The sequence below is a fragment of the Odocoileus virginianus genome, chromosome 20 (assembly GCF_023699985.2).
Source record: "Odocoileus virginianus isolate 20LAN1187 ecotype Illinois chromosome 20, Ovbor_1.2, whole genome shotgun sequence".
Taxonomy (NCBI): Eukaryota; Metazoa; Chordata; class Mammalia; order Artiodactyla; family Cervidae; genus Odocoileus; species Odocoileus virginianus.
The window spans coordinates 49114853-49132378 of record NC_069693.1 but is presented as its reverse complement, the minus strand read 5'-3'; the positions used below and the strand labels follow the sequence as shown (position 1 = coordinate 49132378).

The 17526-nt window shown below is 48.9% G+C and overlaps 1 protein-coding gene across 1 annotated transcript in view; it reads right to left on the bottom strand.

Annotated features, from left to right (window-relative positions):
• COTL1 (coactosin like F-actin binding protein 1) overlaps nt 1-14567 on the bottom strand; it is a 43435-nt gene extending 28868 nt beyond the window's left edge. The window contains exons 1-2 of the mRNA XM_020896822.2: nt 14295-14567; nt 13924-14006 (exon numbers count right to left, since the gene is read on the bottom strand). Of these exons, the coding sequence (XP_020752481.2) occupies nt 13924-14006; nt 14295-14371 (160 nt within the window). The 5' untranslated portion in view covers nt 14372-14567. The remainder of the gene's footprint in view (nt 1-13923; nt 14007-14294) is intronic.
• Between the last annotated feature and the right edge of the window lie 2959 nt (nt 14568-17526).

Genomic DNA, 17526 nt, shown 5'->3' with positions numbered 1-17526 from the left:
AGCAATGCCAACATCACATGGGCCTTCTTCTCTCCCTTCCCTGCTCACATCACCAAGCAGACATCAGCCCTCAGCAGCTCAGAGAGCCAGGAGGCACAGGTTCAAGCCCTGGCTCTGCCTCTCTCTGCTGTGTGACCAGGGACCCATGGCATCCCCTCTCTGATCCTCAATGTTCTAAGCTGGGGGTGGGAGGGGTAGCTTCTCGGTCCCTGTCTCAGAGCCCCCTGCGTGGTGGGCACAAACACACAAGTGGGTTTCACCCCGCTGTGGCTGTTGACACTTGCAGCCCTCGAGTTTGCCCACACATTTACAGCTGACTCATCCCACTCTTTTATTGATTCACATAGCTACTAACCCACATGAATATCCACGACCGATTTTCCTGCTTTAAGGACCCACTTCTGAGGAAAGGTCGCAGGCAACGTAATAGGCCCCTGGACACCAGCTCAGTGCCAGGCGCTGAACTGGAAGATGAAAACCCACTCATGGGGACTGGTGCTGGGGCTCGTTATCAATCCTCATCAGAATCGTGGAAAGGAAAGCTCAGAACTGAACCTGGCACGGAGCCACAGGCACTAAAAATGGCACAGGGTGACGACAAGGATGTGGACGACAATGGCGGAGCGCAGGAGGCGGGAAACGAGAGCGCGCGAGATCAAGTTTGCCCGTGAGACCGCGAGATCAAGTTCACGCAGGCGCATGTGGCGGGGCTGAGCGCATCTGGGGCACGTGGACCTGCACAGCCGCCCTAGGGAAAGGCAAGTCTGACATGAAAGGGAAAATGGCAGAACCAGAGGTGCTGACCTGGGAATGAACCACAGGAAGGCCAAGGGCTAAATTCCACAAGGTCGTGGACAAAGTCATGGGGATAAAATGCAGGCTGTTCAGGCAAAAATCAGAGTCATGGCCATGGCCCTGAACCCCACCCCTGACCCCATTCCCTGCACACGGTGAGGCCATCACCCTACTGGATTTCTGTGCTCCTCCTACACCTTTTCTTCTTTACGTTTTAAAAACTGAGAGGTTTACATACCATAAAATTCACCCCTTTGAAGTGTAAAATTCACTGGTTTTTAGTATATCCATGAGGTTGTATAACCATCACCGTTGTCTATCTTAGAACATTTTTATCTCCCCATAAGGAGACCTGGTGCCCATGAATAGTCACACTTTGTCCCTCATCCTCACTACTGGCAACCACTAAATCTGCTTTATATCTCCATGGATTTGTTGTTCTGGAAACTTGAAATAAATGTAATCACACGACATGTGACCTTTCACGTCTGACTTTTCAGCATGTTTCACTCAGCAACATGTTTTCAAGGTTCACCCATGTTGTCTCATGAATCAGTACTCCATTCCTTTATATGGGTGATTAATATTCCATTCATGGATGGACCACATTTTGTGTATCCCTTCATCAGCTGATGAACATTGGGTGGTTTCCACTTTGGGGCAACTGTGGATCATGCTGCTGTGAACATTCATGCACAAGTTTTTGTGTGTTTTCATCTCTCTCGGGTAGACACTAAGGTGTGAAACAGCTAGGCTTAGCCTTTCAGGAACTGCCAAACTGTTTCCCACGGTGCCTGCACCAGCTCTCTTTCCCCCCAGCAATGCACGAAGGTTCTGACTCGCGACACCTTACAACACCTGTTATCACAGCCCCCTAGCGTGTGTGAAGTCACATCTCATTGTGGTTTGATTTCCACTTCCCAAATGACTACTAATGCTGAGCATCTTTGCATGTGTTTACTGGCCATGTGTATGTCTCCTTTGGAGAAATGCCCATTCAAATCTCTTGCCCATTTTCCACTTGGGTTACCCATCTTGTTGAGTTGTATGAGTTCTTTACAGACTCTGGAAGCTGGACCATTACAGGATGCATGGTCTGAGGCCCTCCCCTTTTGCTGGAGTCACTCCTCACCCAGGTATCCACATGCCCGGTTTCTTTTCATTCAGGTCTTGCCTTCATGTCCCCTCCCCTTTAGGCCTCCCCTGACCCCCCTGGCTAACAGTGGCCTCCCCACAGTGTGTCTCTGGCCCATTGCTTCATTTCATTTTCTTAACACTCATCTCATTCTGAAAAGATCACATTTGCTAGTTTGTCTATTAGCTGCCCCTGCATTTTCTGTGAATGTAAGCTCTGTGATCTGGATCGCTCAACTTCCCTAGTGTCCAGAGTCCCTGGCATATAGTAGGTCCTCAAAGTACATTTGTTGGATAATGAGTGTAACAAAGTGCCAAAGAAGAAAAGTTACTTTCCCCAAATCAAGCACATGGCAGTTAGATTTTGCCAAATCAAGAACAGAGCAAGTGATGTAAATCAACTATATATATATATATATATATATATATATATATATATTTTTTTTTTTTTAATGGGCTTCCCTGGTTGTCCAGATAAGACAGATAAGAATCGATAAGAATTCACCTGCCAATGTAGTGGGCATGGGTTCAATCCCTGGCTCGGGAAGATCCCACATACTACAGAGCAGTTAAGCCCATGTGCCACAATGACTGAGCCCACGTGCTGTAACTGCTGAAGCCCACGCACCTAGAGCCCATGCTTCACAACAAGAGAAGCCATCACAATGAAAAGCCCTTGCACCGCAACTAGCCCCTCCTTGCCGCAACTAGAGAAAGCCTGTGTGCAGCTGCAGCAATCGAGACCCAGCGCAGCCAAAAATAAATAAATAAAGTTTAAAAAACAGTGCAAGTGGCATTCCAGTTCGGGGTTACAAGAGCTCACCAGAGTGAACACAGGTCCTCTTTGATCAGGCAGGGGCCTCACAGGGGCTGCACAAAGTCTGACTCTTTTTCCTCCTCCCCAGAAGCCCCAGCATGTGACCCAGAGGGGCCCCTGGCCAGCCCCTGACTAGCAGCTTCCTTGATTTTCAAATTCTGAACAATACACTCCATTCTAGAGTCAGGGTAGAATTATAGCCCAAGAAAGGGGAAAAAAACTACTTCCGGGTCAGATCAGATGACCTCCAAGGGCCATCCTTTCAGTCAAAAGCAGCAGAGTCAGAAATCTTTCCTAGGAAAAATGGAGGCGTTTGAATTAAGGAGTGTTGCTCCCCAGAGACCATCACAGGTTTTCCACTTGAACAAAGGCAGAAAAATTACCTCTGAGCTATGTATTCTTAGAAATGTGCCTCCAGCCAGAGACACAGGCCTCTGGTCTGCCCCTTGGCTTTCAGAAAAAGAGCTTGTGGAAAACTGTTCAGAGAATAGCTCCTAAGAGTTCTTATTACAAGGAGAAAAAAAATATTTTTTCTGTTCTTTTTATTGTATCTATATCAGAGGATGAATGTTAACTAAGCCTATTAAAGTCATCATTTCATGATACATGGAAACCAAACCATCATGCTGAACCCTTTAAGCTCATACAGTGGTGCATGCCAATTATTTCTCAACAAAACTGGGGGAGGAAGGAGCAGGGAAAAAAAGAAAAGAGCTCGCCCATGGTCTTCCCTCCTTGTTTCAAAAGAATTTCAGCTGTACATGTTGAGAAGCAGCAGGGTGTCAGGAGTGGTGGCCAGAAGGGCAGACACTGGGTAAGGAACACGGTTCCACCTCCACGCAACCCGGGGTTGGTGCTTTCTCTGCTCTGAGCCTCAATTTTCCTGTCTGTGAAATGGGACTGACAATAGGACCTTGGTACCACATGGGGCCATGGTGTCATGAAATAAAGTGAGGATTAAATGACTCTGGCTGGCAAGACAGTGGCCCCTAAAGATGTCCATACACTAATTCCCAGAATCTGTGACTCTGTGACTGGACATGGCAAAGGGGACTTTACAGGTATGATTAAATTGAGGGTCTCAAAAAATAAATAAATAAATAAAAATAAAACAAATTGAGGGTCTCAGCATGGGGAGATTGCCCTGGATGACTAGAGTGGGCCCAATGTCATCACAAGGGTCCTCAAATATCGAAGTGAGGAAGGGAGAAGAATCAAAGAGATGGCTTCATAAGAAGGACTCATCCAGATACTGCTGGCCTAGAAGATGGAGGAAGGGGCCACAAGCCAAGGGATGCAGAACCTGAAGAAACAGAAAAAGGCAAAGAAACAGATTCTCCTTTCAAGCCTCTGGAAGGAATATAGTCCTGCCCACACCTTTATGCTAGTTCAGTGAGGTTGATTTTGGACTTCTACCCCCCAGACTCTAAGATGAGAAATTATGTTGTTTTAAACCACTGAGTCTGTGGTCATTGGTTACAGCAGACACAGGAAACTGATACAATGACCTCAGCACAATTCCTGGCACAATAAAAGCCCAGTGTTTGTCATTATTTTTAAGGATTATGATAACTTATGATTGGCAAGGATGGTTACAGAAATGCACAGATGATTAAAAAAAAGAAAAAGTGCATGAGGAAAAATGAGACAGATGACCAGAAATTAAGTCCAGAACTAAAACAGGATGTCAGGCAAGTTAATTTCAAATGAAACTGATGAAACAAAACACAAAATGCTGAGGTTAACAGCCCTGCCTTACACACAAGCCTCTGGGGACTTGGCCCTGCTGAGGCCACTGAGCAGAATCCCAAAAGCCAAGGCATCAAATTCAGCTGGAAAGGAAGACACCTAGGGGCTCCAGGGCAGGAATGTGGGCCAGAAGCCAGAGGGGGAACAAGGGTTTCAGAGCCTCAGCACCTAAAGACTCTCCATACAGGCCACTGGGCTGTTACGTTGGCAGAGGGCACAGTGGGCTGTCCAGGGGTGAGCTCAGCTCTCAAACATCTCAGGGGACCGTGTTCATTCATCTATTCAACACACACTTGGGGAGATCAGGGATTGTTCCAGGTGCTGATGACACAGCAGAGAACCAGGCCAACCAGGCTTCTGCCCCCAGGAGCTCAGATTCTATCCAGCAGGAGAGTCAAACACCAGATACCGGAACGCTCCTGTTTTGGATATAGTTTGGGGAGTTGCTAAGGGCTTGCTACCCATGACTTGGGTCCACACAAGAGAGTGACATAACCACTGGGGAAAAAGAGATTAGGACCGGGTAACCGTGAGGGGTGAGGATGCTCCACTGAGGTTACCACCACCAGAGAGACAAAAGTCCTTCTTTCCAGGATCTCACTGTGGAATTGAAGAAACAGATGCATATGTAATCACCACAGAATGGGATGAACATCACAAAGGCAAGGAGGCCATCTGAGTGGAGGGGATATTTACACTGGGCCTTGAAAGATGTATAGAGGTCCTCCAGCAAAGCAAGACCGATGAGGACAGGCCAAAAGAAGGAAAACTGTGCACAAGTTCCAAGGAAGGGGGCAGGCAGGGCAGTGCAGCATGGGGGGAAAGGCTGGGAGCCTTAGACACAGATCTGGATTCAAAGTCCAATTTCTCTACCTACTGCACCATCTCAAGCAAGTGACTTTTTTTTATTATTTTATTATTGAATGAAAGATACTTTAAGTTCTGTAGTGCTTTACAAACTTCAAAAGTTTCCCACATGATATCATAAAATCCCATAATAATCCTTTTTCTCCCACTACCCCTATCTTCCCCAGTGGCTCAGTGGTAAAGAATCTGCCTGCAATGCAGGAGACCTGGGTTCGATCCCTGGGTTGGGAAGATTCCCTGGAGGAGGAAATAGCAACCCATTCCAGTATTCTTGCTTGGAGAATGCTATGGACAGAGGAGCCTGGCAGGCTACAGTCCATGGGGTCGCAGAGTCGGACACGACTGGAGCGACTTAGGACACAACCCTCACTGGCCGCTCCTCCATCCCCTCGCCCCACTGGTGACCACTAGTTTGTTCTCTGTCATCTGTGAGTCTACCAAACAAGTGACTTTGGACTCTCTGAGATTCCTCATCAGTAAAATGGAGATGACCCCTACTCTGGTGTCATTGTTCTTATTACATACACACCCCTCACGGGTAAGAAAAATTAGATGAGCTAATACAGGCCAAGCGCCTACCTAGTGCAGGGCAGTTGGCATCCATGGGGTCAGAATCATGCATTGGGATGTGCAAGAGAGGGGCGAAAAGCAACAAAAAGTTTAGGGGAGAGAAAAGCTCTCCCCACCTCCCCACCGCTACCTGGACTGCAAGCTCACCAAGTTCAGAGGGGGTCAACTCAGTCCTGGGCAAAGGACTGGCACTCAAGAAATGCTCCGGAGAAGGAAAAGACAGGGTCAAGGGTGGAGCCCGGAAAACACCCACACTTCTGGGGCACCAAAGGGAAGCAGAACCAGCAGACAGAAGTGAGAGCAGGAGATGAGAAACAGGAAAGGAGAAGTAAGTGAGCTTTGCAGTGCAAAAGCAGACGGAAGGGAAAAACCATGTTTTTAGTAACTAGCTGCCGAAGGCTAGAAGGAGGGAAAGTGAAACAAGTACAAAGAAACGTCCACTCCATTTGGCCACCAGGAGGTGACCAAAGACCTGGGCACGGGGTGCCAGGCTCCAGATGTGGGGCGGTGGGATTCCAAGATGTAACGAGGTGAAAAAACGATGGGAGATGATGACATGGATGTAACATCTACATCAGCAATAATTTCCAAAAGTTTGCATTAACGTCTAAAGACTTTCAAAGAGGGAAATTCAATTCATTTCAACTAACTGTATACTTTTGCTGAAGCAGAGACACCCTACTTAGCAGGAAAAGGGACATCTAGCAACCTTCTCCACGGAGGTGTGGCCACAAGCTCCACACTAGTGGAAATATCACCCAGAAGAGCTGTTACAAAGCCTACGCATCTTATGACACAAAGAAGCCACAAAACGCGGCTCAGAATCCCCCAACAACACATGCATGAGCCAAGAAGGCAGTAGGAGACTGAATTTTGCAGAAAACTGTGAAGATAATGTTTCCAGAGCACTTCAGGTACCACTGAAGAATCACCACCTAGCATTGTTTCTGGAGCAACAGAAATGATGCATCAATCAATCCCTGTTTGTTGATTGTATGACAGACAGACTGTTTAGCACTTTACAAGGTCCAAAGCCCTGTCACAGATCTACAGCTTCCTTCTGACCTCATAGTCCCTTTGACTCACTAGATAATTTCTCTCCTTCCTTTCTCACTCAAATTTCTAAATTTGAGTAAAGCTAGAGGAGGAAAAAAATGCATATGTGCAGCTTGGGGGAAAAAATGCCAGTGTGCAGAAGAGCACAACAGAGAGACCGCCATACGTATGTGTGCTGCACAGTTGCACACGCAGAGACAGTGGACAGTGAGCGAATTTGTCTCTGTTCCAATCTGTCCCTCTTGCAGTAATAGTAAAGAGTCTCTCTTTGACCAAACTCTAACCATGCTCTTCTGAGCTCTTTCTCATCTGGGTCTCAACTTCTCGACTTCTGTGTTTGTCTTGGCCTTCGCTGATTTTGGCAAGGATCCTGCCAAGTCAACTGAGCCAGAATTCCCCATCCGCCATATCTGATCACCCCTCGATATCTAATCAGGCTCCTTGTCCTCACCCTTTCCCGGTGATGTCTGATCCCTGGCATGCCTTCAGCAAGAATCCTGTTAAGTCAGTTTAGCCAGGTTCTCCCTTCACCCCAGACCCTTCCTCTTGGTAACTTTCCAGCCATTGATCCCTACCTTGCTCCTTGACTCCAAATTCCCACTCTTCCTTGAGGTATTCAGAGTCGAGTCTGATCTCTCTCCCTTGCAGTGGTCCCTGCACCTATCACAACAGGCCTCTGAATAAAGTCGCCTTACAGTTCTTGTTTTCTTTTTTTTTTGGCTGCACTATGCGCCATGTGGGATCTTAGTTCCCCAACAAGGGATCTAACCCATGCCTTCTGGATTGGAAGGTGGGAGTCTTAACCACTGGACCATCAGGGAAGTCCCTGCCTTACTGTTCTTTGACAAGTGTTAGAATGAATGTTTTTGCCTTTAACAGTAAAGACACTCCCGTGTTCCTTAACCATCCCGCTGCCAAACTCAGTCCCTGAGAAGCAGTTGCAAGGTGCTATGTTACCGATAACCACATTAATTGAGCACCCATTGTATAGCAGGCATTGCCTATAAGCTTTACGTGTATCATGTCAATTTATCCTCAGTTTTAGCAACCCTGTACCCTGTGTGCAATCACTAACGGAATCTTACAGATGAAGGAACAGAGAATCTGGGAGACTTGCTCAAGGTCACACAGTGGAGCAAGGCTCCAAGTCAAAGCAAGACACCCTGGCTCTACCATCGATGCTCGTAACTGATTGGCTCTAAAATCTGTACCAACAGAAAACTGGATTCATTCCCAGATGCCTAGGTTCTTTCTAAAATAAAAATGCTTGCAACAGAGTATTTTGGGGTCAGTTTATCAATAAAAGGTCTGTTAAACAATGTTACATTTATACAACAGATAGATTAGGAGCCACTTTAAGGGCTGGATGATGACAATAAAACATCAGCGCCCTGAGAACAGGGTCTTTCTCTGCTTTTAGATTTGCCCTCAGTGCCTAGAACAGCAACCAACAGAGGAGTTGATTGAAGGAAGGAAGGAGGAAATGAATGAATGAACAAATTTCTGAGTGTTAAACTATACTTGAATTATATCTGGTTTTTATTCTCTTCCTTTTGCTTAATCTTGCTTTCTGAATATTCTGCAATGGACCTGTATTACTTGTAAGGTGAAGAAAAAAACATTTCACAGACACCCTGAGCCATTGACCCAACACATACACATGATCTGTAAGCCCTTCCTACAGAGATCAGAGAGATCATACCACCAATCAGTCTGGCAAATGACTCCTTTCTCCTTTGCCAGCTTAGCCCTGGCTCCTCCCCACTCCCCATGGCTCTGTCAGGGCAACCAGAGACCCTCCAGACAGCTCAGTACCCATTCCCCATCATCTCTTCCCTCCCCCCACCTCTCTGATCACATACTTTACTTCCATATCAATTAAATTCCACCAATGAGATGACAATCACAGTAACTACCACTTATGGAGAACGGACTGCATCCTTGGCACCATGAACTTGCTTCCTTAATCCTCCTAATAATCACATTATAGCAAAATGATGAGCAGGTGAATAATTCAGGTCACATGATTGGCAAGCATTTGAACCCAGACCATCCAAAGCAGCCTAGACCTTTAACCACTGTGCTAAGCACCTCTTAGCCAGTACTGACCACCTACTGCATGCAGACCTGGGCCAAAGGTCTCAAGCATGCCCACATGGTGCCTACTGCGTGCCAGTCTGGGGTTGAGCACCTCTACTAAGTGAACTCAGAGTTGAGTGCTTACTGTGTGCTGAGCTAGGGCATGCACAAGAAACTTCAGAGCAGCAAGCACACTGTCATCCTAAACGCTAGGAGAATAGAAATAATGATACAAAAAGTAATAGTAACAACAACTAATATGACGCTAAGAGAGTTTAAAAAAAAAAAAGTAACAGTGACAACAGCCAACAGCATCACCATGTCTGGACTCTCCATTTAGACATACAACTTCAGCGAACCTTCTCAGTCAGCATGAGAGGCGGCCGCCATCAGAACCCCCAGAAAACTGAAGCACAGGTAAAGAAATGCCTGAGGTCACATGGCAGGGGGCAGAGTTGGGATGCAAATTTATAATTTCTCTGATTCCAAAGGTCCTGGCTGTTGAAATGCAGAAGGGACTGCACTAGGCGGGTTTGCTGGCTCAGTCTCAGATGGACAGATACAGGGGAGAGGAATTCCACCTAGAGGGAATCGCTGGCCTGCAGGCTGAGAGAGTTACACAGGGTCAGGCTGCAGGTGCACAGAGGAGGGGGTGGGAGCTATTGCACAGGAGATGTGGGTGGGGACAGACAGACTGGAAGGCCGAGGAGATAGCCTGTACTTAGTGGGCAGGTGGGAGCTATAGACGGTTAATGAGCAGAGAAGGAGCCTGAGGAGACCCACGCTTTAGGAAGAGCTACTTTGCAGGCTTCCCTGGTGGCTCAGTGGTAAAAGAGTCTACCTGCCCATTCAAAAGACACAGGTTCAGTCCCTGGGTTGGGAAGATCCCCTGGAGAAGGAAAAGGCAACCCACTCCAGTACCCTTGCCTGGAAAGTCCCATGGACAGAGGAGCCTGGTAGGCTCCAGTCCATGGGGTTGCAAAGACTCAGACGTGACTGAGCCACTTCACTTTCACTTTCACTCCCATCTGGGGGAGTTGAGGGGGATAGAATGAATTTAAGACAAGAAAGACCGTGGGCTGAAAGACTGTTGCAATAAAGGGTGGCCATGGACCTCTTCTGGGTCTGCCCCTCTTCTGGAAGCAGCATGCCCTCACCTTCACTCTTCCCTTAGAAACCCACCCTCCCTAACTCTACCTGCTGGTTTGGTGGGGCTGCCCCCCCACCCCAGTTCAGGCATGGGCACTGACCCAGGTACAGTCAGCCAGAACCACAGGGATCAGTTCACACGCGCACATGAACCCAGTCAGACCAAAGAGAGTCTGTCAGTCTGGAGACTTCCGCTGAAATCAGTGGCAGTCAGTCTCTTCCCTCCTCCCCAAAGCCTGGAAGCCAGGTGGTTAGAGGTTATCACCTCACCGCTCAGGGAGAACCTGCCCTCCTGCTCCCAAGACAGGTGATCAAGGAGGAAAACAGGGCCGGGGGAGGGGCGTGAGTTCGACAGCCTTATCTGCAGCTTGGACTTTCCAACCCCAGAAGCTAAGACTGATTTCTTTTCTTCGGGGGTGGGAGAGTGGGTAAGTTACCTGCACTGGGCTCCTCTCACTGCCCCGACAGATCTGCAACCATCCCACATGGACTGAAGTTTGGGGTAAGAAGCCAGAGCAGAGGCAGTGATGGAGCGGTCAGTACAGAAGGAAGGGGCCAGGTGAGGCCGGCGCCAGAAGAGCCAGTGCGGGGGCCCAGAGGGCTCCAGATCCTAGCAGCAAGAAACAGAGGACAAGGGCGGCCCAGCGACCTTCCATTCCATGACCTTCAGGAACCAGCGCCTGGGGACAAGGACAGGCCAGCCTGGGGGGCGGAGGAGGGGTGACAGGCAGAGGCTTACTGGGCAGATTCCATTCCTAAGAACCCGGGGGAAGGACAGAAGGAAGACAGTAGCCAGAGGGCAGAGGAGGGGTGAAAGAGAGTATTTCAGAGCAAGGATGGGGGGCAGGGTGAGGACGTCAAGGAGGAGAGAAAGCCCACAGTGGGGGCAGGGGCCTCCACCCACCTCGTTCCCCCAGGGCAGACGGAGGAGCGACCAGGTACTGTTTTTAGGCTGCCAGGTCCCCTGTGATCTTGTGAGAGGTTTGCAAATAGGAAGGCTATGCCAGACCAGGAGCACTAGACCCTCCAGCTTGTCAGAACACCTGGCCAGAGATGAGGGCCATGGAGAGGCCTCCCCGCATCACAGGAGTAGGCGAACGTGCCTTCCGTAACTGCCAACAATCCCACCAGCCCTGACCAGAACCTGCTGTACAGTGAAGATGCTCCACGACTCAGAAATGAGCCTCTAAACCACTTCCTTAGTGAGAAGAGGCCAAGAGCACAGGCCTCAAAGCCACCCTGCCCGGGGTTCAAGGCCCAGGCCTGCCACGACCTTGCTGTGACTTGCAGGCAAATCACTTAACCTCTCTGGGTCTCTATTTCCCCATCTATGGAAGGGAAGCAAGCTCAGAAACGGAGACAAGGTATGCCCAGTGCAGTGACCTGCATGTAGAAGGTTACTAGTCAGCGTTCCGAATCCTTGGTCACTGGGTTAGGAGGACACGGTGGCTGGATGGAACAGGCTTTTCTAAGACAAACAGGAGCAGACACGGCAACCATAGCTCGCCTATACATTTGTCCAACAGATGGCTGGGGAAGGAAGGCGGACTTCCAGCCAGAGCAGACGGAGCCTTCAGATCCCACGGCCCATTCATAAGCTCAACAAGCAGCAGGGAAAGCATTTTTAGTTCTCCCACCAGGCCCTCCCCACTGCCATCCCTATCATTGGGGGAAGGGCTGGACTAGCAAACCACAAAGCCCCAGGGAGGGAGGAAGTGTTCTCTGACCACAGCCTCCTCAATGCAGAATCCACTCACAGGATGCTCTTTATTCCTGGGGTCACCTTCTACTCAATGGACAGAACTATAGCTTCAGAAGCTGGGGGGTGGGTGGGAGGAGAAGACCCCAGTCTGATGGCAGGGGGTGGGGATGACGGATGGCTAGCAGGAGGAAACTGCTACTTTACTGTCCAAAGAGGAAGGAAGCTGGCTTGAGAGAAAATCTCAGAGCCGGCAAGGCAAAAAATACTGCTGAACCTCCCAGTTATACACCAAACCCCAGGAGTCTGCACTTACCCCACTTGTGAAAGCAGGCATTATGGTGGTGAAAGGACAGAGGTGGCTGAGAGACAGGGTTCCTGAGTCAGGGGCCTGGCTTTCAATCCTGGCCCCATGCACCTCAACAGATGTGAGTTGTGATAATACTTTACACATCTGCTTTTAAACAAAGGGTTCCTCAGATGGCTCAGTGGTACAGAATCTGCCTACCAATGCAGGAGACTTGGGTTCCATCCCTGGGTCGGGAAGATCCCCTAGAGAAGGAAATGGCAACCCACTCCAGTATTCTTGCCTGCGAAATTGCACAGACAGAGGAGCCTGGCAGGCTACAGTCCATGGGGTCACAAAGAGTTGGACACGACTGAACTAAACAACAACATTTTAAATAATCCTGTCCAAAAGCAGTGAGTGAAGGTCTGGAGGTAGCTCTGGGAGATGTTTTAGTTGGGAGACTTTTTTTTTGGGGGGGGGGTGGTAAATCTCAGTGCCACCCAGCCCACAGCAGATACTTTATATTCTTTGAATTAGAATAAATTCAAAATAATCATTTGAATAAAGGAAAAGGGCCATTGCGCGATCTTGAGCACAGTGGTGTATTTCTTATTTGTTTCACAAATGACCGTGTCATTTGTACAAGCACTGACTCACCTATCCTCTCGACAGCCCTCTAAGATTACAGGGGAGGAAACCGAGGCCCCGAGAGGTTAAGTAACTTGCCCCAAACCACACGACTAGAAAGTGGCCACAAGGGTATTCAAACCCACCTTGCTGACTCTAGGTCCCCACCCTAACTTTCAGGCCGCATTGCCTTTGTCTCAAAGTATCCAAGCTAGAGACCAGAGCCCAGAAAAAGATCCCATCCTCCAATCTTAGCTTTAAAGGGCCCTATTACCAGTAATGCTGGGCCTTTTGGTTCAGTGGTGTGGGGGGCGGGGGCAGGGACTGGAGGTTGTGGTTGTACATGCATGTGTTTTTTCCACTTAATGTTTTAAGACAACCCAGGGAAAGGCACAAAGTTTACAAATCCTAGAGATTTTGCTTGAAAGATTTCTTATATGTACACACCTGTGTAACTGCCTCCCAAATCAAAATACAGAATATTCCCAACTCCTTGAGACCCCACCCCACCTTCCGTGTGCCTCCCCGAGTCAGGGGCTAGCCACCCACAAGTGGGACCACTCTTCTGACTTTTCACACTACAGATTAGCTTTGCCTTTTGTAAAATTTCACATAAATGGGACTATATGGTATGTACGCTTTCATGTCCTGCTCTATATTCTACAAACAAAAACACATCACCAGCACATGGACAATGATTGCAGCAGGAGAAAGGAGGGGGCTGCCGCTAACCATTTCTTTCTCCTTCAATAAGCACCAGGATTGTTTTTATTTTGGCTCTGACCGATGAAAGGGGAAACACGGGAGGGCTGGACCCTGGAGTTTGGAACCCCCTGAGTTAACGGTGGAAAGCTAGAGACCATGGGGGCAAAGGAGCTGTCCCGCCTGAAAATGTTACTGTGAGAGGGAGGAGGCTGGCGGCCACCTCTGGTTGTTCTGGACGCCCAGAGGAGAGAAGGCTTGTGGAGGCTTTAGAAGGCTCCAATCTGGTTTCTCCAGCGCTGGGGGCGCCCAGGGTGGCCTCAGGCTCCTCCCTAGCATTGACCATGTTCCAAAAGACCGGGAGTCCCCCCAGAAGGCGCGTCTCCCTACCTGTGCACTGTTGGATGAAGTCCTGATATTCTGCTCCCTGCTCGCCGGGGACGATGGTGGAGCCGTCATATTTAAAAGTCACCCTTTGGATTGGGAGAAGAGAAAAACACACATACACATCAGCGTTGGCGGCTGAACGGTGCCGAGCTTCCACAGAACAATCTTTTTTTTTTTTTTCCCACAGAACAATCTAAAAGACGCTCTGGCTAGCGAAAAGCCAGCTCTGGCTTTCCACGCTGTCCCGAGTTAAGGCTGCGGGGAGACCGCACGGGAATGACCCTTAATCCGTCCCGTCTGGAAGACGGCTCAGCGCACCAGGCCCCTTGCGAGCTCGGGCAGCGGGGCTCGGAGAGCAATGGAAAGTTCCTCACCAGATGACGGCCGAGCTGTCGTCGCGCACCAGGTTGTACGCCGTCCGGCAAGCCTCTTTGTCGATCTTGGTGGCCATCGCCGCGGGGCCTCAGTGGGAATACTGTGCTCGCAGCGACAGATGAGCGTGCTTGGGGCCGGGTGCAGGGATCAGAGCGGAGCGGGGCGGGGACGCGCGGAAGGCGGGCTGGCAAGCGGGCGGGCGAGCGGCTGCGGCGACAGCAGCGAGAGAAGGAGAGCCCGGAGCTCCGAGAGCGGCGGTGGTTCCGAGTGCGCGAAGAGCGCGAGCTAGACCCAGGCCACGCAGTCCCGCCCCCCCCCGCCCATTGGCCTTCCAGGACGCATTACGCCCCGCCCCCTATCGCTATTGGTCGTGGCGCGTGTCGGGGGCGTGGCCTCTTTACGCGCCAGCGACCAATCCCAGCCCGAGTGGGTTGCGCAACCCTGAGAAGGGGGCTGGGGAGGTGGGCTTTTTCTCTCTCCTCCCCCCTCTCCCCTCCTCCTCTCCCTCCCCCTCTTCTCCTCCCCCCTCCTCTTCTCTGCTCCATCCCCCAACCCTTTCGTTGTTCTCCCACTCCCCTAACTCCTCCCCCACTTCCTCCTCCCCAAACCCTCCTCCCTCCTTGAGTCTCCCTCCTCATTCACTACCCCTCCTCGCCTCACCTCCTCCCCTTGCCCTTCACACTTCCCTAACCCCTACTTCCTCCTGCCTCCCTATTCCCACCTCCCCTCCCTTCCCCCACCTCCTACCCCGGCCTCCCCTAGTGCTCCCCAAACAACAACCCCGTTTACCCCCCTCCCTATTCCTTATCTTTAAGCTCTCCTCCTCTCCTCTCTCTCTCACTTTGCATCCCCCATCGTCTCTACCCCTTCCTCCACCTCCCTCCTCCCCACCAGGGCTCCAGAGCTCCACAGGGAACCTCCACATGGGTGACTTACTGCATCAAACTGCCCTGCCCCAGTGTTGGGCTCCGTGGTTTCTACGTAGGGAGAAATTGGAAAGAAGTAAGATTGTTAAGTAGGAGGGGATAGAAAGTGGACTGCTTCTGAAACACAGGTGGGATCACTGTTTACTTTGCGCTCTGGTTATTTCCATTCACATCTTATCTCCCCGTTTGGGTTCCACTAAGGGCAGGAGATGACTCATTCTGTCTTCTTACTTCCCTCACTGACTCACTCATTCATTCCCTCCTGCAGTCATTCCACAAAGACCAGTTATAGGGTAGAGGCAAGTAAAAAGGCTTGACCCTCAAGACTTGGCTCTTGAATTGCATCCAGCGTTGCCTCTTTTTAACTGTGGGCTTTTGGACAAGCCTCAAAAACTCTCCGATAACTTTCCTCCAATGGAATAACAATAGTAAGAGTCGAACATAGTGACTAAACAACTACAACTGACATCAAAGGTTTGCTTTATGATTTAATGAAACTTCTAAACAAATATGTTAGACATTCAACAAAAGGTCATAGTTGTTGGTTATCAACTAAAATAAATCGTAAATAGAAACCCCAAAGGTCAGGGACAATGTTTGATTAGTAATAAAATTCTCAATGGTAAACAAACAAAAATCAATCAAGCATTGAACAGGCAAATGGGGGAGGGTGGAATTGGAAAAGTAGGAGCTGGTATTGCTATAAATTAAAAGGCAAAAACAAAGAAATTCAAGTTGGATACAGCTCAAAGCACCTCCTATCTTACTCCCTGATGAAGGTAATGCGATAATTAGCCATTAGAAAGCGAACCAAAGATGGATCCATACCTCACATCGCAGATCAAGGTAAATTCTAAAAGGATGGAAGATTTGCCTGTAAGTAAAGGAAACCACAAGAGTGCCAGAAGAACGCATGGGAAACTTCCTTTATAAGACTGGAATGGGAAACCAAACTAAACATGACTCAAAATCCAAAAGCCATAACAAAAGATGGATACATTCAGATATGTAAAAAGTCTTCTTCGAGGCGGAAAAAAAAAAGAAAAGAAAACAAGGCAGTAGTATTTGCAACTCAAATCAGGAAGAATTTATCTCACTGACATATAGAGAAACCAACTTAGAAAAGAGAAAGGAGGGAATTCCCTGGCAGTCCAGTGGTTAGGACTCCATGCTTCCAGTCCTGGAGAGGTGAGGAGGGTCGGGTTTGGGGAACTAGGATCTTACAAGTCCTGTGGAACAGCCAGAAAGAAGGGAGAGAAAAGAAAAGTGAGCACAGGACATGACCAGACAGATCAGAAGGCTCTTAAGCAATGAGAAGATGCTTACTCTCAAGCCCTAATAAGAGAAATGCAAATTGAAGCAAAACTGAGATAACTTTAAAGAAAAGAAAAAAAAACTAACAGTTTAGCAAAAAGCAAAATTTGACAAGCATGCTTTGTTAGTGAAGCCATGAAGACCCAGGCCATCTCATACAAGCTGGTGGGAGTGTAAGTTGGCACAACCAAGCATGGAAGCCACTTGTCAATATCTAGCAAAGTTGCAAATCTATGTGCTCTTGGCCAGTTTCCCCTAGAAACATCAACAGGACATAGGGTGCCCTGTGTGCCTTGGTCCCACACTCAGAGATTCTGATGTAGTTGATCTGAGGTGTGACTTAAGGGGTGGGATATTTTAAATCCCCTCTCATCATTTTCATGTGCAACTGGGGCTGACGGTCGCTGCTATAGACACATTCAAGTAACCATTGAGTAATCATCATTCAAGTAATCACTGACTCGATGGACGAATTTGAGCAAGCTCCAGGGAGTTGGTGATGGACAAGGAAGCCTGGAGTGCTGCAGTCCATGGGGTCAGACACGACTGAGCAACTGAACTGAACTGAATCATTGAGTTTTATTGCTAGCAGCAGAAGCCCCCCATTGATGGATTGCTGGATGAAGAGATAATGATACAGGTGTGCCATGGAGAAATCTGAAGCTGGAAAAACAGAGTAGGGGGCTTCTCTCTATGCACTGTTACTGGTAGATCTACAGTCTACATCATGATGGAACGAAGCAAAGCACAGAACAGTATGCTCAAAACACCTTCTTGTGCCTTTTGGGTAAAGCTTGTGTACCTTTTGGGTAAAGTTGGGGGAGGGTGTGCAGAGATATTTGTGTTCATTCATATGCACATAAACACCTCTGGAAGAGCACACGAGAGAAAAATAAAGAGTTGTTCCTGAGATGGAGATGAGGAAGGAAGCCAGGTACAAAGGGAAGAGGAGAAGGAGAGAGATTTTACCATATACCATTTTGTCTATTCT